The sequence below is a fragment of the Colias eurytheme genome, chromosome 5, assembly GCF_061535395.1.
Source record: "Colias eurytheme isolate Ceu_HAF_F1 chromosome 5, ilColEury1 Martin Lab GWU primary, whole genome shotgun sequence".
NCBI lineage: Eukaryota > Metazoa > Arthropoda > Insecta > Lepidoptera > Pieridae > Colias > Colias eurytheme.
In genome coordinates, this window is record NC_142984.1 from 9544540 (window position 1) to 9565633 (window position 21094).

A 21094-nucleotide genomic window follows, 5' to 3' on the forward strand; every position below is an offset into this window, starting at 1 on the left:
ATGTTTAACTCGAATAAAAAATATCTTTTCTCATTTTCTATGGCCAGACCTTGTGAAAGAAAGACAAACAAACAAATAAACCAATACACATTCTTTTTTATAATATTAGTTATGATTAGTAAGAGAGTAGGTAAGGATTAAGGAAGAAATAAAAAATACTACCAGTTCATAATCTCTAAATAATTTAATACCAACAGGTGAATAAATTCGTATTATTTTTTTGTAACTTTTAAATTACTTTATAACATGTACATAGTAACATAACAGATAAAGTTATACGTGTAACTTATTAGCCTATAAAATATAAAAAAGAAATATTTAATTATCAACAAAATCTATGTAGGTATATAACTTGCAATAGCTGCACAGATAAAATTATACATTTCAAAATATGATAACGGCATTTACAATACAGTTGCGCCAATGACAATATATTCAATAATATACGTAAAGCCAGCTACTCTCATACCTGCAGCAGGGGCAATATTGGAATTGCACCCTTAATTGGCTCCTTAATTGTGATGTGTATAGGCAAGCAGGGACAATTTAAAGAACAGCTAAAATTGCTCCGACCACTGTGCAACCGAGATTGTTCCAATATTGCCCCTGCGGCAGGTAGGTACGTGAGTAGTCGGCTTAAATAATCTTATACAAAATTCAAAAGCAAAGCCATTGTATACGTATTTTATATAATTATAATACTTTGATCATTATATATTTGTAACATTTTCTTCAATATTTACAATAATATTTTACAACCTATCCTGTCTTTGATTTATGCAAGTTTAATATGAAGAAAATTAATAGAGACAATGAATATTATCAAAATCACGTTTTAATAATATGTTGTTTTTTTTTCACAGTTAATTGGTTTTGTTTTATACATTTTGATTGAGTTAAAAGTGGCCTTATAATTTATTCTTCTTAATACATATTTTAATTTAAACTAATTCGTTATAATCGTATCGTAAAAATTTATGAATTACATTTACTGTATATCATACTGTGTTCAATTATAATATTATTGTGAAAATGATTACATTTTATGGGAGATAACAATATAATTCAATTAATAACATCGACCTAAGTAGGTATAGTTGAGGCAAATCGTTACTTTAGAATTTAGATAAAATTATCTTCTAACGAGGTATAATCATAGTCGTATCAGGTACGTACCTAATACGTTTAAATTTTTTCTCAATGAATATAGTTAATTTACTTAAGAAGTATGAATTATATTTCCAATATTCAAAAGAAATACTAAGAAATAAAAATGCATTGCTTTGAGAAGTTTACTTTACATAAATTTATCTTTTGTTCAAACTTGAGTCAAAATGGAGTTTCATATTGAAACCGACTCGAAACTATATAATTTTTTATAAATCCTAGAATTAATTCATCAGAATGGAATGTATCAAGACAACAATTTTAAATGAAACTGTATAAATAAAATAAATAATAAATATTTCAGGAAAATTTTCACACACGGCACAATCTGATCCCATACTAAGCTTTCGCTTGTGTTATGGAGACCAGATGGCTAATAAACATACACATACCTATATAAATAATTTTTAAATAAATACTTATATAGATTTACACCCAGACACAGAGCAAACATCTATGTTCATCACACAAATATTTGCCCCGGGTGGGAATCGAACCCACGACCTCTGGCTTGGAAGGCAGGGTCACTACCAACCAAGCCAACTGGTCGGTCATTATTACGGTATTAAAGATCATTATTATATCTACATATTTCGAGACAATTCTAGACCACATAATATATGTTATTTTATTTTATAGATATATTTTAATTTTATACATTAATATTCCCTTAATCTAACGTGATTACTGAAAAACGTGCCTCTAGTGCGAGTTTTGAGTACAATAATGCTAAGCATTTACGATTACAGTTTAAATACCATTATACATTATTAAATTTATGCAAGTTTTTTTATACAAACTCGCGCTAAAGGTAAACTTGGCACTATAGTACACTAGGACGGTGAAAATCTAATGTTATTATAGAAAAGATATAATAGTTTGATTGGTGTTCTATGCTTAGTTTATATTATTTATAATCTGTATCAATAAATAATAGAATGGTTTCCGCGCCATACGAGTGACAGTGATAGAGAATCACCAACCGCCTTTGTGCAAGAGAGATAGCACATGTTTACCATCTATAATTTATTAACATTTTGAATAGTCTGTTTTAAAGAAAACGTAGGACCCAGTAAATATTTTAACTTAACAATAATCAACGGCTTTAATGAAATATTTCAAAACAACAAACAAAGCTAAGGCACTGTGATTGAAACAAGCATAAAAATTCGTAAAAACATTAAAAAGGCAACACCGAATATAAATAAAGAAATTGTGCTTACAACGTAATATGTATTATAAATAAATTATGTATGTTGGTCCTCTTACCTTTGTGAAAATACGTTTCACAAGTGTTTAAAATAAATTAACAATTGCAGCAAAATTTAACATTATAGAATATAGATACGTGTACTAGGTTACTTTTATAATTTATACTAATAAATTTGTATATTAAACAAGTATCCGAATAAGTACTTTGCTAGAATATCAAGATATACGTAAGTAAGTGAGGTTTCAGTCTTCCTAACAAATGAGTCCAGTGTAAGTTTTAACGAGTACCAATATTTCGAATTATTATTCGTTCATAAATCCCGGATATATAGAGATATCTAGAAAATATGACGCATATTTGCACTTAATTGAGATATAAAAATTATTTATTATTATTAATTATTAATTACTTATAATAGCGCCAAAACTTACATTGGAACCACAGAAATCGTAAACGACTTCAAAGAATAAACACTGGGTCTTGAAAACTGCCTTCAGTATCTATAAAATAGTTTAATACAGTAACTATCACAATCGGTAATGTAGACTTATTGCAATCATAATATTATAAGGAATGTGATGTCGACATAACGCCTTCACAATCGAGACTATTTCTTGAATAGAGCCGTCACCTCCTCTATCGTCCTGTTCTTCGTTTCGGGTAGTTTGAAATAAGTGAATACATAGAATAAGATCAACAACACCGTGTACGGTAAAAATACGTAGTTACCTAATAGATCAGACATAGGAATGAATGTTAAACCAACGACGAAGTTGGCCAACCAATTGACTAAAGCCCCCACGCTCACAGCCGCGCTCCTCGCACCTTGACCGAACAATTCCGACAAAATCATCCAAGGTATGGAGCTAGGACCAACACCGAAGAAACCGACATATAACAAGGTAAATATTACAGCGAATACGCTCATCGTTTGATTGTTTTCGTACGTGAAAAATGCAATAGTCATGAGCACTGAGAACACTGTCATTCCACCGAGACCGACCAGTTGCAATGTTCTTCTGCCGAGACGGTCCATTAAAGGAATCGATACCAAGGCCATTATAAACAACATGCTGCCGACTCCAATTGATGCTAGACGAGCATCTCCTTCCGAAAGACCAGTCTTTACGAAAATCGATGACGAAAAATATAATACAGCGTTGATTCCTCCCAGTTGCTGAGATAAATGCATCACAATACCAATAATTAAAGGTGTTCTTAATGAATCAATACGAATTAAATCGCCGATTGTAAACTTCTGCTCGTTTTTCATAGCTTGATCCTCGATCTGCATATCTCTGATTTCATCATCAATTTCATCAGTCCCTCTGATGCTTGATAGAATTTTTCTAGATTGTTCCTCATCGCGTTGTGAAAGTAAAAGGTATCGCGGAGTTTCAGGAGCGAAAGGCAACATTATCAGCTGAACAGCTGACGGTATAATAGCTAATCCCAGAAGCCATGGCCAGCCTTCATCGCTACCCAAAATAACGTCAATGCCGAGAATTTGTCCTCCAACCATACCGAATGCTACGGCTAATTGATTAACTGTTCCAAAAGCACCACGCAGTCGTACTGGTGCAATTTCGGAGACATAAGTTGGTGATGCTGTTGTAGCGAATCCACAGTTGATGCCGATGAAAAATCTGCCAATAATAAGCATAGCCAGTGAGGTTGAAGTTTTGCTGAAGCCCATCAGGACAGCACCTATGATGCCGAACGCCGCATTTACTATCAGGGCGAATTTACGCCCACGCTTGTCGGCGATCCAGCTGGCTAGCGGGCATCCGATCATGCCACCAACAGCGAAGATGCTGACGATAACACTGAAGACGACCCCGCTATTGACGTTGTAGTTTTCATTGATAAAGTTCTCTATAAAGGTTCTGGGGGCATTGATGACTCCGGTGTTGAAGCCAAACTGCAGCATTCCCAGTACGGCCGCAAACACGGCGTACAGGAGCGGCCCCGTAGTCCCGCCACTCGACATTTTGGCCCGTGATAAGGACTCTGAAATGAACAGAATTCAAGGTTAATATCACGTTAAGATAAAAATGTCAATAGTGAGTGGATTTTCAGTAGTCTCCGATAAAAGAAACCGAAATACATTACGTAATTTTGTGGATATTTGTTTGAGATGAAATTTTTGCAAAATCACTTGTTTCAAATTAAGGAGAGAACATAGGGAAAATTAGACATTGTTTCATATACATGAAACAATGTCCCATCAATCACTTATTATCGAAATGTATGTACCTATTTAAAAATACAAAAACTATCTGGTATCATTATGTCAATTATTTGTAATTAATGCTTCATTTTATTTATCAGAAAATTATGACTCCAGAAATAGTAAGTTTAAACGATTTAACGAGAACAATATAATAGGTTACCACATGCCTTACACGAAAAATCTAATTTATATAAATTATATTAACGATTGGATAAAGCACGGTTTAATTTATTTTTCGGGCCACGTTCCACAGAAATTTTCTCAATTAAAACATTTCACTTACACTGCTCACAACACAACACAATAAAATATTTGAAAAGAATGGTTATATCATATACAATCATCAGTGATAAAAGATAGTGATCAATAGTTTGATAACTCTTCTGTAATTTACCTACGTGTATACAGAGAAACAAAATTTGTCTGTTTTTTTTTATCTCATAACTTTGAATATTTTTTTTAATAGGTGTATAGTTTCCTGCTTTATTTTTTTTAACTATATAACAAAAATCTTAGATAGGTATGTATAAAATAAAGTTGATTAAATAAATCTAATTTAGAAGTTCTGTGAACCAAAAATTGCTATTAAATTTCAACGTCTGATACACTTCCTTTGAGAAGTATCGAAACGAATGAACTAAGAAGTATCCGAAACATTAATTAAAAGATTGAGAAAAGTTTACTTAAAATACATATAGACCAAATCGCATACTTGCTATCACAATATAAGGAATTACAATCGATATTATTGTCTTTATTATCATATTTTATGAAATAGGTACTTACAAATTTTATTTCATTAGATACGTAATAGATTATTCCTCTTATCAATCAATAAAATAATCATAAGATTTCTAAATCATTAATCAAACCTAATTTGCCGCATATATTATAATAAAACTAGAAGATATTAAAATTCCAACGACGACTACGACTTCAAAACCGCCGTCCAGTGAAAGTCACGTTATTTATAAAAACGAGGTTTTCTGTATCACTTTATTTGCTTGTAAATAAAAAAAGGACTATTCTGTCACTATAAGTTTTCGAACAATAGCAGTTAAAATATATTATGGTGGTCATCAAATAAAACAATACGAAATATTTCATTATAATAATGACACAATAAAAAATTACAACGTTAGCGAATAAAACCTAAAATTAAATTATATCTAAATAATTATGAAAATGTTAGTTTTGAAAACTATTGTTGGATGTGAGGAGACACTCTTACTTAATCAATTAACATTATTTTTTTTAAGTTACACCAATCATTCAATCATTTTCGAAGTTTTTGGCTGTATTGCTGTTTTTATAACACGCCCTAGCTACCTTAAAAAACCTTATTATAAGCCTTTAGAAGATGAACAAAGTAACAAGTCACATAGTAAGAATGTGGTAAACATCCGCTCAGCCCTCAGGCTTATATTTATCAATGCAAAACGTATCGAATGCTTTAGCCGATTTTTTACTTGTATGACTGTATTATGAATTTGACTGTATTATGGTTTCATCCGCGTGACTCCGCTCCTGTTGTTCTTAGCGTAATGATATTTTTTTTTTTGTGTGGTGTCTCTCAATGTTAGCCAGAAGGGCTTCTACATTTTAACGCGGACGCGTGGGTGAACTGAGGGTTCACCCTAGTAGCGACATGCGCAAAGGCGTCCCCCCTTAACGGGGATCTCGAACCTCGTCTTGGGCTGTTGCTTGAGTGGAGGAGGCCGGAAGGGCCCTGGACGGACGGGGAAATGATATAGAGTCTACAGCCTTCCTCGATAAATGTGACTCTAACTAAAAATCGGACCAGTAGTTCCTGAGATTAGCGCGTTCAAACAAGGTTCTTCAGCTTAATAATATTAAGTATAGATATAGTATTGTATACATATAATTTCATATAGCTCATATAATTCCGATGAATGCGATTTTACTACGAATCTATAAATTAGTACATATTATATTGTTGTCGGTATAAGTAGAACTCTATAACCGCATTATACTTGAAGACCTTGCCTGACAGGATTGAGGCTACACGATAACCAATATATCAGTATATCTATAGTGTAGTAATTCATTAATTGACACTGTTTTCTTGTGATATCAAGTATCATATTATTATGTATTCTTATTATGTTTCCATGCATAAGACAATTACTTTTTTATACCTACAATGAAAAATATTTCACTATCCACTAATAAACACACTAACGAAAATAATAATTCACTTTTATGTCAAGACCCTTGAAAGTTAACAGAAATAGCCACTCTAGAAACATTTTAACTACTTTCTGTATTTTTTTATGAAAGCATACTAAAATACATTTTTAGTCGCTCACGAATACTCAGATTCAGAAGTTGCAATGCAATGGAAAAACCTTATTTTCAAAACATTGGATTAACCACATCTTACAAATATAAACAGAATTCATAATGAGTTTTAATCGAGGTATTTACGATACGTGTACTTCAAATAAATATGTTATCAGCAGTTGTTGAGTTTGTACTTAAGTGTGCATTAATGATGCGTTTTGTTTATACATGGAGGATATTATACTATCATCTTTGTTCACCCTTCTTAAGTGAAACTTTTATTACATCGCGGCTACCTACTAGGTATATAACTGCTAGGTAAACCTACTCGGCAGTCGACCGTCACGCGACATGCGCTACACAAAGCAGTGTTCGGAACCGTTCGAACAGTTTCACTTTTACGTGGTTTCATAAAACTAGGGATGTAACGATACATGATTTTGCCGATACGATACCGATACCGATATTTGTAATCAAATATCGGCGATACCGATACCGATACCGATATCGATGGCTTGGTAGAAAAATAAATAGTGAATTATGCATAAAAGTTACCAACATTTAACAGAGACTCAACTGTAAGTCGTATTCTTTTAAATAACAATGCCAAATCAAAAAACAAGAAAACCATTTATTTTAGTATTATTATTTTGCAAATTCAGTTAAACTTTAAGTTATACACATACAATCAGTTCCTAATAAAAGTTAACTATTGGTAGTTTTTTCAAAAAACAAAGTGCGCACGCGCGGGCGGTCTCCCGCATCGTTCATTGGGCGCGGTTTTTTGAATTGTTTGATATCGGTATCGGTTGTTTTATAATCGGCGATACCGATATATCGGCATGCCGTATATCGGCCGATATATCGGTATCGGTATCGGTATCGTTACATCCCTACATAAAACCACACAACTTTTTTTATTTTAAACTGCATTTTTTGTTTAACTAAGGGCCGATTTTTCAATCCTTGGATAAAACTTATTCGTCGAATAATGTAGGTATAAAACTACCATTTTATAAACGTATTCTAATTGCCCGTATTTGACAGTTTACGTGACATTTTAATATTATCGTGTAATACTTTATTGGCCGGATAAGTTTTAACCAAGCATTGAAAAATCGGCCCTGAATATTTCTGCAAGAAATTACAATTATTAGATTATCAGAGCAAACACGTATTTAATCCTTAGAACAAGCTATTTTGCTACCTAATGATATAGGTACTAATAAGCTATTAAGCTAATTTTATTTGTATGATAATGCATAATATAATAATAAATGATGTTAACTGAGTCGTAACAGTAAGTCATACATTATAATTTATACTTCTACCAAAACTTAAAAACAACGCATTATTGTTATCGCTATAATGACTTTCTTAGGAGGATGTTAAATGTTTACATATCGCGTTAAGTATTTGGTTTATGTTTAAACATTAGTAATAAACAAAATATTATACTTATTTATCTGCGTTTTGAGATTTCCTAAGGTAATTATGTTCATACGCTTTCACACAACTACATTATCAAAAGCAAGTTTTCATGCTGGCTTTCTCGAATTATATGTACTCGTAGGTACCTACTTGGACAGAATATACCATACATTTGTGAATTATTTTACTATTTATCGTTTTGTAAACGTCGGTCGTCCACGTAAACCAAAATCTCAAAGTTACTTTGAATAGTCATACAGCATACCTTCATAGTATAATTAATAAAATAATCACACACCGAATGCCCTATAATAAGTTTTCCTTATGTATACCTAATATTGATTCTATTTCAATAATCCTCCTTTCTTAGAAAGCTTAATATTTTCTCCATTGAAAATACTAAACGCATTTCTTTTTCTTATTACTAAATACTAGTAGTAGCTAGGAACTAGTTATGTACATATCACTACATAGTATAAAATAAAGGTTTTTTTTTAAATAGATAGTGATTAAAGAGGAAGGTTTTAGTATATAATTTATTATGTTTTAGAAAAAACGTGCGAAGCCGCGGGCGGAAAGCTAGTTTAGAAATATATGGTACTAGCAAGTTAATTCGCAGTCCATAAATAGGACGAAAATCACACGTCAGCATAAAAATGCCATGTGGTTAACCTCTGCATTATGACTAACACTAACAAGTCGGTTCTATTGTAATTAGTCACTGAACCCATTCAGTTCATTGCTGTTACTTAACACTTGATGTTAATTACATAAATGCTTTTGATTGTTATCGAGCAAACATTTAGAACATGCATTGAAATCAAGTACACATTTCAATTAACGTTTTTGAAGTGTTAAAGAGGAGTATAGGTAAAATTTAACAGATTAAAGTCTAGTTTCACCGCTGTCTGATAATACCCTTGATAGTTTAGTTTATAACTTTTTTACTACATATTTCTATATTTGATACTAGCTGTTCCGCGCGGTTTAACCCGCATTGCTCCGTACCTGTTGGTCTTAGCGTGATGATATACAGCCTATAGCCTTCCTGGATAAATGGGCTATCTAACACCGAAAGAATTTTTCAAATCGGACCCGAAGTTCCCGAGATTAGCGCGTTTAAACAAACAAACAGACAAACTCTTCAGCTTTATAATATTAAGTATAGATTTATTGGTCATTTTAACTGAAAAATAAAATAAAAACAGGACTCATCAAGAACTATTATAATTATAAATATTAACTAAAAAACAAACAAAACTGAAAACATTTATTGAACATTTAGTATCATAAATTGCAGTGCTGCATTGAGGGGTGACCTGACCAGTGACCCTGGTGCAGTAAAGTAAGGTAAGGTAAGTAAAGTAAGGTTTTATAGTATATTTTTCAAGATTTAAACATCTCGTAAAAACTAAACATTTGAAAACAATATTTATATAGGTACTTAGGTAGTGGAATCCTCCACTGAGGAAAATAATACTAAATACCGACGAAACTTAATAAAAAAGTGAGTAGAATACCAAATAAGTTAAGTTTAGAATTTATGGAGGACTCGGATTAATTATTTTTTTTATATTGTACTTACCAACGCCTATTAGATGTTTAGAAGATAATAATTATGTTAAATAAGCATAATATTATTTACCGATTCTATCACTATACCTCAGAAATACTCAGAATTTAATAAAACAAAAAAGCAAATTAAAATTTGTTTTTACGAAATGATAATTACTCATTGTAGGTATTTAATTCAGCTCAAACACAAGTAAACATTACAACCGGTATCGTTATAGTAGATAAATAGGTACATGACACAAATACAAAATTTTCACTACGCGGGCGAAGGGAAAGTATTTGCTACTTTATGTTACTGCTAAAACTATTAAGATAGAGTGCCACAAAAACCAGTAAAGATAGTTTTAACTATGATGACACAAATTCGAAAAGCCTTCTGTCCCAAGGTTGCAAATAACAATTGCTGGCGGTAAATTAAGCGCAAATGATTGTATAAACCGGATTTCTTTGATATTTCTCGAACGTGCGCGAAGTTCTTAATTATAGGTATTATTACGAATTTCCTCAAACAAAAAAATTACTTCTCTCTAAATATGCACAAGTCACAACAAATCAAGATTATTTACATTTCTCTAATCGCAATCAGCCTGGTCATGGACTGTGGTTGCGCAATGTATAAAAGTCAACAAACCTTCAAATAACTCGTGCAGTCTCTAACACTATTACTGAGTTTTCACTAACACTAAAAGAATGTTAATGGACCATAGATAACACCGAAATTCACTTGCGCACAGATAATATAACTTGTTTATTAAAAACAAATGAATAGTACGTTGCGGCCAACGGAGCGAAGCAGACTGGTTTTGTTGACATCGCAAGAACTACTTGATTGCAAATTATATGCCGCGAACTTATTTTTATATCATTATTTTTACATTCAGCGTTAATCTAGTTTCGTGGCGCCTGACGGAAATAAACCTTCACTTAATATGTTTGCTCTATATTTATTTATCGTCCCACTTCTGTAATCTGTATTCAATTTTCATCACTAGTTAGGTTTCGAACACTGTAGTTTAGTCTCGCCGTCATAAGTAACCAAAATGAATCAATTTGCATGCTGATAGTACAACAAAAGATCTTCTACAAGATAAAATTAAAACAAGGACAAAGGAAATTATACAAAATCTAAAGGCGTGAAATTTTCCATCTCTATTCATCACACAAAATTTCAATGAATTTACATCCAATATGTTTACATATTTTGTGAAGAATGTTTATCACTACACTTATTTTAGTTATAAATATTATCATTACTATTAAAATAACTTTATCCAATATATTAAATCTAATTCTCGATTAAATATCGAGACCTTAATCCATTTCATAAAACAAATGTTCGTTCGAAATATTACCTACTAGCTTTCCGCCCGCGGCTTCGCCCGCGTTTTCAAAGAAAAACCCGTTCCCGTAGGATTTCCGGGATAAAACCTATCCTATGTCCTTTCTCGGGTATCAAAATATCTCTATACCAAATTTCATGCAAATTGGTTCAGAAGTTAAGGCGTGATTGAGTAACAGACAGACAGACAGAGTTACTTTCGCATTTATAATATTAGTATGGATAAATAAAATGATCAAGGTCTGTCCTACATTATAAATCCTACATAAAATAATCCTGAGCAAACATCCACAATACTCGATACAAATAGCATTAAAAGATTTTATTCTATGCTTAATGATTCTGCTAACAATTCTCACAATGTTGCGAAATAAAATCGGTGTCGTGAAAATCAACAATAAAAACCTGACCTTTCCAAGAGCCTCTATAGTTCTATACCTTCCGATAAAAATATTGATAAAAATACAATAAATTCGCCTCTAAGAGGTACATTAAGAATTGTACCTGAAATGGTATCTGGATAGGAAATAATTTTAAGTAACTTTGTATTTAAACATATTTTGCTTCAACCGATTGATCTTTTTGATCCATTGTTGTTGGTAGTTTCAAAACGCATCTTTTGTAAACAACGTAAAAGATAAGGTCTTAGGATCATATTGATTTTTTAAATTCGTTTATAATAAAATACATAATGATATTGCTGTCCGGAAATTTAGCATATTCAGCAAAAACTGGTGGCTTGGCCAGATTTACTGACAACATTTGTTAAAAACATCACTAATATTATAGTTCCGCATTCCACACATAAATAAACTAAACTATTCTAAGTACATAAACGATATAGAATAATCAATACTTATTTGAATGTACCTGTACCTTGGATTTTCCGGAATAACGACCTTGAGTAACCTCATACGACTTGGCCAGTGTGAAAAACTTAAACAATAGCTTATTTTGACAAAACAAATAAAACGCTTTGATAAATAATTCTCTTTATATTTTTTATTAAGTGAATGAACTGAAGAATTCATGATGTGTGAAATGCTTGAACATACCTAATTTACGTGCAATAATCATTAAACCAAAAACTTTGTATTTGTGTAAAGATCTATTTGACCATCTCATCATACAAAGAAATTATCATCATCGGTACGCAAAGAAGCCATTTTTTTATAATAATTTATTTTTATCGAAAGCAATATTATGAACAGGAAAATTTTTACTTTTTGTTTCATGTTGTGTAATGTTACGATTTAAGACGATTAAGATATTTAAATCAATTTGAACAATTCTTGAACTACTCGAAATTGTGGAGTATTTTTTTTATCCCGGTTCAGCCGGGTCACCAATGGAACCCGGCTGAACCGGGCTTAGATAACTCGAATAATAGACAGCTTCAGCTGTCTGTATGCGCTTGACTAATGGTAATTGATTACAAACTAGACAACAAATGATTGCTAAAATGTTATCTAGACTTCAGAATCTGGTTGTCCTAAAACAAGGCCTATTTCCAGCCATATGTTTAAGTTCTGAATAAAACTTATGGACATAACTTGCCGGCAAGATGGCGCCAATGTTATTTGACACCAACTTAAATAGAGGGGTGGGTGCGTGACTAGAAAAGATTACAAATTACTGTCCTGGATATAATATTTTTATTACGCCTTTTTAATAAAATATGTACATGATTATAAGTTTATGCTACATGCAAGGTAGGATCTTGTCAATTTTTTTTTTATTTGACTGAGCATTATGGTTATGAGTATGATTTTTTCTCGTATGAAACAAAAACTACATTAGTTTTTATTATGTTCTAAGTAAAAAAAATACATAAGTATTTCGAAACATTACGAAACATGTAAGTGGTGTAGGTATAATGAAGTTCTTTGTGATAATAATTTTTTGACCATTTTGACCATGTGATAATAATTTTTTGTCTGTGTTGTGCTACCAATAAAACCTAATGAAATCCACTGTAAAAGGTTTTCTGGCAACATTCTCCAAATATTAATTAACACAGAATACCTACTACTTTTTTGGAATAGTAAAATAAGGAAAATATCTTAACTGTTGATTCTTTGTTTACATAGACGAAATTGGCTAACTATTATTTAATGATTTATTTATAGACTCATTTACCACGTCAATGTAGAACATCATTTAGATGCAATTTAAATAATAAGAAAACCAAGTCAAGGGTACGTTACAAAATTTTCGGCTCAGGTCAGAATTATATGGAACGGTATAAAGGAAATAAGGAATACTAAATGTGTGACGCGGTTTCACCCGTGAGCAAAAATATGTTCAAAAACTTTAATCAGCTATTTCAGCACTAATAGATAATACTCTAGTGTTTGATTACAAAGAATAAGGCAATATCCTTCATCGTCTTTTCATTCCCATCTAAATCGGTGCTGGGGTTTAGCATTTTTTGAGTAGAGATGTAGAGATTATTACATACAAAACATTTGAATTTGGCTTCGAGTATATAGAAAAAAATGTGTTCATACTTCATAATTGTTAATACATATACGATTTAAGTGATATTTAATCATTGGTTAAAAAATAACCAAGATTCTAACACTCGAACACTCTTTATTAAAAAATCATAGTGGCTATATGTTCAAAAGGAAATCTTATTTTATTTTAAACCTTGCAATAAGCGAAGAAGGCAGGGAAGCGAATTCAATAAATTCCAATGATATCTGCCCTCTACGCTTGCAATGCGAAAGCTCATCCATTATTGAGGGAAGAATTTAATTTCTTCTCCTTGCTGAATTATTCCACTCGTATTCTGTTACAATTGTTTTGATATCAGCAGGATTGTTTTTATATCAAAACAAGTAAAGCTTTTACATGCAAATATAAAATGCTAAGCTCTAATTACCCATATGGCAGTCGGAAGTGCTAACACGTGGAGTGAAATTTAAAATATTTCGCTCCAACGTTAAGAGTGTCCTCTTATATGGGAGTGAAACGTGGAGAGTCACCAAAGATATCTCGCAGAAAATTCAGGTCTTTGTCAACCGCTGCCTCCGACAAATTCTGAGAATTCACTGGCCTGAAAAGATCTCCAATGACCAACTATTGGAACGCTGCCACGAGACACCGATTTTCCGCCAAATCTTACGCCGTAAATGGACATGGATTGGCCACACTCTTAGAAGGGGCACCTTACATTTACCCAGGCCTTAGGACCTTAAGTCAAGTAAGTCAAGCTCTAATTAAAAAAAAAACTTACACGTGATAGTTTTAATTAACATCATCAAGGTATCGTGCAAAAATACTAAGGAGGTTAAAAAGATACAGTCAAAGAGCAATACAAATCATGATGACACCACGGCACTAAACTGGTTCAATTTAGGTATTATTCGTCCTAAGTCGTGAACATAAGCTAATTGTCTATAATTAAGGCAACACAATAACACAAGTATATAACAACTAACACGCTTGTTAACACGTGGTCTGAAGACTATTAGAGCAAATGTATCGATATTTTACTATTTATGGGAAATTATTGAATGAAAATTAAAAAAAATATTTGCCAATCAGAATATTTCGGCGATCATACTTAATTCCTATCACCTTTTTACGTATTTTACTTATGGAAAGTAAACTAGAAATTGACAAAAGCAATTAGTTAAGATTAAAAAAAAAAATTTAAAATTTTATTTTAATTATTTTTTAAATTTTAACACGAATAAATTAGGTCACTTGTCTAAGAATCGCAGAAAATATTATCAGCGTGTTTTTTTTTTAGATTTTAATACCATATTTATTATTTATAAAATTATTAATTTGAGAGAGTCGGAAAAATTGAGTCACCCTTGCAAGTTGCATCCAGTTATCATTTAACATTATGTTTCCAACCAAAGATAGTTGCCCTTGTTTAGTGGAATACAATTTTTTTTAATTACCGTGAAACCTGCTTACTTTGCCACTTTTTCATGTGTCAAAAAGTTTGATTCGCTTTAAAAAAATATAATTGTATGAAAACGTAATGAGTAACCTGCACCTAGACGTAGTAAATTTCATGAAAATTTACATTATTACTAAATATCTATTTCATTTTTGTAAATTATAATATTTTAAGCATAAAAACAATTATGGCAAAGTTAGCTGTCACTTCTGGTAAATTTGCCATATGAAAGAAAAAATGAAATTTTTGGAGTTTATGAGGTTAAAAAGTAATATATTTGCACTCTTCCTATATCCCGTAAAATAAAGTAAAAACTTTATATTATTTAGCACTGGTAATTTAACTCTCTAAGAAGGTGGCAAATTCACCAACCTTTCCAAAATATTTCCTATATAAGAAGAAGTTAGGGTTAGGGTTGTCAAATAAAAATGTTTTCGTAGTAGGAACAATTTAGTAAAAGTAAAAAAAACATAATCAATTACTTCTAGTTAGTTTCTTAACTTTGAATTGTTTTACATAATAAAACAAAAAAAAAATAGTATTCATTAAACTAACTAACTTTTTTTTAATATCACACATTACACGACATTCCTAAAAGATTTAAACAATGACAAATTCTTATTTATATGATCTTGATTGAATATAAAAATTGTTGTTATTTTAAACTTGATAAAATATTCATCAGAAATTTTGTGGCAGCCCTAACCTCCAACAAAAGATGGCAAAGTCACCATCACAGACGTTGTGATTGGGGTTGTTGAATTTACCAATACCAATTGCGAAGTAAAGGTAGCTTGTAGCACAGTAAATCAGCTTTTATTTAGCTAAAGAACATTATGTTAACATAATATCAAAAAAATACTTACGTAGGCAATGCTTTTCCCGTTTGTTTTTGTAGAAGTTCCGGAGCACTAAATTTCATACCGCCAACATTCGAAAAAAGTAACCGCCGAAAATTACATCTCAAAAACAAGCTGGGTTGCCACATCTCATTCGGTGTTGCCATTTAACTCATAAATTTTACTATAAAAGCATGCATACATGACAAAAAACTGATATTAAGATGTGACTACACTTTTTCCCTCAGAAGTTGGCTATGGCAAAGTCTGCAACCGTTGGCAAAGCTAGCAGGTTTTACCGGTACTTAATTTTTTCTCTAACTTGTTAACTTTAACTTTTAACTCGTTTCAGTGAGAGAAAAACGGCCATTTGTTTAGTTTTTACGTCATTGGTGATACGACTTGTTTGTGAACTTGTAAGCCGTAAATAAATAAACAAGTACTATGGACGCAGCTCAAGACCTACAACACCTATAAACTATAAATCTCTATAAAATCTCAAGTAGGTATATGTATAATGGAAAAAATATTATTTCGAAAAACTATTGTGTGCAAATATTGCGAGGAAATCTGTACTTAGAAAAAAACAATTCCACTTTTCTGCATAATCATTGTTATAACTGTAAACGATACATGTGTGTGCATTTATTGTAATTTAATTGGTTTTGACCTTGAGTTTAATGGCGGGAAAACCTTTGTTACTCGATAATTTAAAATTGCGTTTAAATATGGTAATTTTATCAATTGATAGACATATTGTAATTATTGTAACTCGTCGTTCCATCTTCAAAATTTGAATTCGAAAACATGTTTGAATTTAAAAAAGGCTAAAATAAATCACAGACAAAATAAAATCTTATGGAAACTAATGTAATGGCTTTGTTATCTGACATTTTGATTTCACGAAATCAAATACATAAGTAGGTAGGAATATACTCTTATTTATAATGAGTCATTCATTTAGTAGAATATTTGAATGGATCGTCTGATTGTAGGTCATCAGATTATTTTCGGCGCCAAATGTGGAAATATTTTTGTGCCAAAAAATTATTTGTTTTTGTTACATTATAAATAATAATACGAATAAAGTGGGGTTTGCACTTCTATCGTGCGTGCATTTTTTGCCTACATTGGTAAATACCTACTTATTAGTTAGGTACTTATTTATTTATAATTCAGTACTATTTTAGAAATAATCTTTAAGTTAGCTTTCAGTTAGCTTACGTAAGTGTTGGTTTTTTAAAGTTGCCAGCCATGGCACAAATGGTTCGACGACTTTTTTTATTAAACATTCACAGAAGACCAAAATCGCGTAACATATTATGGTAAAAATCAGATTGATTGAATTGAATTATGCATATATGCCGCTTGTCAATGTACCTATGTTTATTCAAATATGAAAATATGTAGTCATTCAGGTATTATAAAATAAAAGAAATCGATGTTTTTACACGCAATAGCGCCATTCGATGACCTCGTGCTGTGGGTCTAATAAACAAAATTTTACCAAAACAAGAATCACAAACCTCGCGCACGAAGAAGTGACGACCTATTCTCAGTGTCGTACTGCATTGTCACTTTTTATTTGATATTTCACTTTAACGTTTAGGTTCTATTAAAGAAATCATTGACCAAGCACCAGCAGTGACTAAGGTCTCGTCTTTATTAAACGAGCATGCTCTGCTATGTGAAACGTAATGAATTTTATTGAACCGTTTGGCGAATCGATTTTATGCCTTGCCGAATGTAAATAGTAAATAAAAAATTATATGCCTATTTTAATATACTCGCGGACGATATATCGCGGCGGAGAGTGAAACTAAACTAATCGAAATTAAAAACCAGACACTTAATGTATTTTAGAAATAATAAAATGTACATTAATTTCATTCATTAATGTATAATTATCATTATCGTTTTGCATATTTTAGTGGTTTTATAATGTAGGTAAACGCTAGTTATTGCATTAAATAAATTTAAACATTAACATACCAACCTTATTTTTGATAAATAATTTGTACACACACAAATTCACTAATGTTTTATTTGTTAATCATCATTTTACATTAATTAATAAAAATATTTACAAATTTAAATTTGTTAAAACTCGATCTTTAATCAATTTCAAATTTCGAACAAATACACCCAATTTACACCACAGCTCACGAATTAAAATGACAAGTGACATTTGACAATTGACATTACACCGCTTTCCGGTTTGTTGTTTATAATATTTGCCGAAAAATATGCGGCAAAGGTTTTGTGACAGACAGTCAGAATATCGATAAAGAAATAATTATTATATAATCACAGTATATTATAATGTATTAATATAATTATTAATTTAGTAGACGGATTTTAAATATTAAATTGTAGTAGCATCGTATCGTAGTAATAGTAGCACGTTAACGTAGCCAACAAGTTATGTAGTTTTTGCCAGATTATCGATAAGATCTATATAACAACGAAAATGTTAGGTTGTATTCATGGTTGTATCACTCTATTATTATGATTTCTATTATATATTTAGCTCCCATATTCTAGTTGGTAATTTAGTTATTTATCAATAATATTATATCTATAAAACTCTTAATAACTGGACGCTTACTTTTAAGTTTTAACTGCCATTTCATAATGGGTTTACATATAATTTGCTTCTAATAATTTACTATATTATTATTCGCATTAATTCCGCATTTCGTCACATGTGCGCTTAGATCATTACTTAATGATCTAAGCATGTGCGCCATGCCAAATATGAAATAATCCGTAAAGTATTATTCTCTGTTCATTGTTGTAGTCTGTATGTACATATTACTAATCTGTGGTATATGTTGGTGTAAATATTTTGTTGCGCAACACAGAAACACAAAGTTAGATCAAGTTATATCTATAATTCATTACTATCCTTTATTTATGCTCCTGATTAAAAATTTGATGTAGAAATGGCTCATGATACGTTTATGGATAAAATTAAGTCCTTTTTTGGACTGAGAGTGGAGCCTCCGAAAAATGACTTCAGGAACCCAATCTGGGGTTCTGATGATGACGACGATGGCGACGAACTCTATTCGAGACACCAGATGGATATTTACAGAGATCCATTGGACTTGCACCAAGAATTCACAAGACACATGCAAGATATGTTCCGATCTTTTGGTAGTATGTTTGGCGATATGAGATCGTTTTTCAATGATGACCACTTCCATTCCTTCCCATCAGTAACTGAGATACCGGGAAATCATCCAGAAGGTGAGACGGAGAATTTTGATAGTAATCGCATCAGAGATTATTACTTGAAGCCTGGCTACCACCACAAACATGACCACCCTAACCAGGATATAGATCTGGATGGCAAAATCTCTTCCAATGATATTTCGGACTTGTTTAGGCAGAAACAAGATGGACATATCATGCCTTCAACACCTTTTAACGGTAACATGGTACCAGGTAGGTCATTTTGTCAAACTATAATAACAACTAGCATTACTAAACCTGACGGTACAGTGGAAACCAAGAGGATTGTCAAAAATGGCAATGAGGTTATTGAGGAAACTATAACATCTACAGAACCAACGCAAAGAGGTCCTAGTCCAAGTCTTGATCCCATTGCTTCTACACAAATTATGCTATCACAACTGTCATCTCTTTTAAAGAACTTTTATTAAAAATATTGTACCACAAAAATCGTAGTATTATGTTTGATAGAAACTTTAATTTGAAACTATTTAACTTTAAGATTATTCAAAATATTTACTTTAATATTTGTATAGCCAGCTCACTAATATAATATTTTTTAAATTTTCTCAAAATCATCATTCTGGAAACTTCTGTGATTAGGTAGATATAGCTGACTATAGGACATCTTAAAACAAGGGAATACTGGAGGAATTAAAAGCAATAACGAGATAGTTTTGCTGTGATTATCACTTATTTTGCAAATGTTGTGATTTTTTATTCTGTTTGAGATAAAATAAAGTACTGCAACTACCAATTGATTTTTCATTTATTGAAAACTCAATGCTAAGATATCACTATTAGACTGGGGTAGAAGCCTTTGAAAATAATGAAAAGATAAAAAAAATCGCAGTCGGATGAAACCCATTAGAAAAGGAGGGAAATATGATAAAAATGTAAGGAAAAATAAATTACGGTCAATCCGAGTTCGGGAAGCGGGAGGGGGGAGCTTTTAAGAGAAAAAAATGGTTTCTCTCGATTTCCAACAAAACTACAAGTCCTATAGAAAAAAGTTCAATGGCAAAGTTGTAGGTAATTAAAAGTTCTACAACTTTGGATTCACAATTTTTTCACATAACCTAAAAATTTAGGTGAAAAATTCAAAAAACCAAGTTTTTGGTCTTTTATTTCTATCTACTTCAAAATTTATTTTTTTTCTACAAAATTTGGTGGAAACTTACTTTATTATGTCCCAAATACACTGTAATTTATTTGATTGAAAATATTTATTTTTTCGCCTTATTTTGAATTAATACCAAAAAAAACAACCTAATTTTCAATCGAAAAGTCACCCGTCAAAATATCAGCTTTTTTCAAAAACTTGGGGTGCCTTTTATTCATTGAAATCTCTACTTTCATATGGTGTAAAAAAAATAAACACCACTATAGTAAATGTTCTCAGGAAATGCATACAAACAGTGTGATAATGAGCTTTTACTAAATCAGGCACACTTCTTGAACTCTATTTCTTCTCTTGTATCGGCTTTTCGGTAATATTTCAAAAGAAAAATAATTATCTGTTCTAAGTTTAATATTTTACAGCATATTCAAAAGCAAAATGATGTCGATAAAAACATTTCAGGTAGTTCGAGAAGTGTGCCTGATTTAGTAAAAGCTAATTTTCAGACTGTTTGTATGCATTTCCTGAGAACATTTACTATGGTGGTGTTTATTTTTTTTACACCATATGAAAGTAGAGATTTCAATGAATAAAAGGCATCCCAAGTTTTTGAAAAAAGCTGATATTTTGACGGGTGACTTTTCGATTGAAAATTAGGTTGTTTTTTTGGTATTAATTCAAAATAAGGCGAAAAAATAAATATTTTCAATCAAATAA

General features: G+C 31.4%; 2 protein-coding genes across 4 annotated transcripts; one reads left to right on the forward strand and one right to left on the reverse strand.

Annotated features, from left to right (window-relative positions):
• Positions 1-174: 174 nt before the first annotated feature.
• On the reverse strand, positions 175-18196 carry LOC149908606 (glucose transporter type 1-like). 3 transcript variants are annotated; one of them, XM_090102073.1, is made up of 2 exons: positions 18017-18196; positions 175-4390 (listed from the first exon to the last, which is right to left on the reverse strand). In XM_090102073.1, exon 2 carries the CDS (start codon positions 4368-4370, stop codon positions 2988-2990), a length of 1383 nt encoding a protein of 460 aa, XP_089958199.1. In that variant the 5' UTR covers positions 4371-4390; positions 18017-18196; the 3' UTR covers positions 175-2987. The 3 variants fall into 3 exon arrangements, with proteins under 3 accessions (XP_089958199.1, XP_089958198.1, XP_089958200.1); XM_090102072.1 differs by lacking the exon at positions 18017-18196 and adding an exon at positions 17547-17828; XM_090102074.1 differs by lacking the exon at positions 18017-18196 and adding an exon at positions 10555-10745.
• A 667-nt stretch (positions 18197-18863) lies between these two features.
• Positions 18864-20014, forward strand: LOC149908607 (uncharacterized). Its single transcript, XM_090102075.1, has one exon. The coding sequence runs from the start codon at positions 18966-18968 to the stop codon at positions 19686-19688; it is 723 nt and encodes a 240-aa protein (XP_089958201.1). The 5' UTR covers positions 18864-18965; the 3' UTR covers positions 19689-20014.
• The last annotated feature ends 1080 nt before the right edge of the window (positions 20015-21094 follow it).

Excerpts from the sequence above, each read along its gene's own strand:
- LOC149908606 (XM_090102072.1), bottom strand. The coding sequence starts at position 17,592 with ATGCAGTACGACACTGAGAATAGGTCGTCACTTCTTCGTGCGCGAG. Across the intron at positions 4,391-17,546 it reads GTCACTTCTTCGTGCGCGAG|AGTCCTTATCACGGGCCAAA; the intron begins GTTTGTGATTCT and ends TGTTCATTTCAG.
- LOC149908607 (XM_090102075.1), top strand. The coding sequence starts at position 18,966 with ATGGCTCATGATACGTTTATGGATAAAATTAAGTCCTTTTTTGGACTG.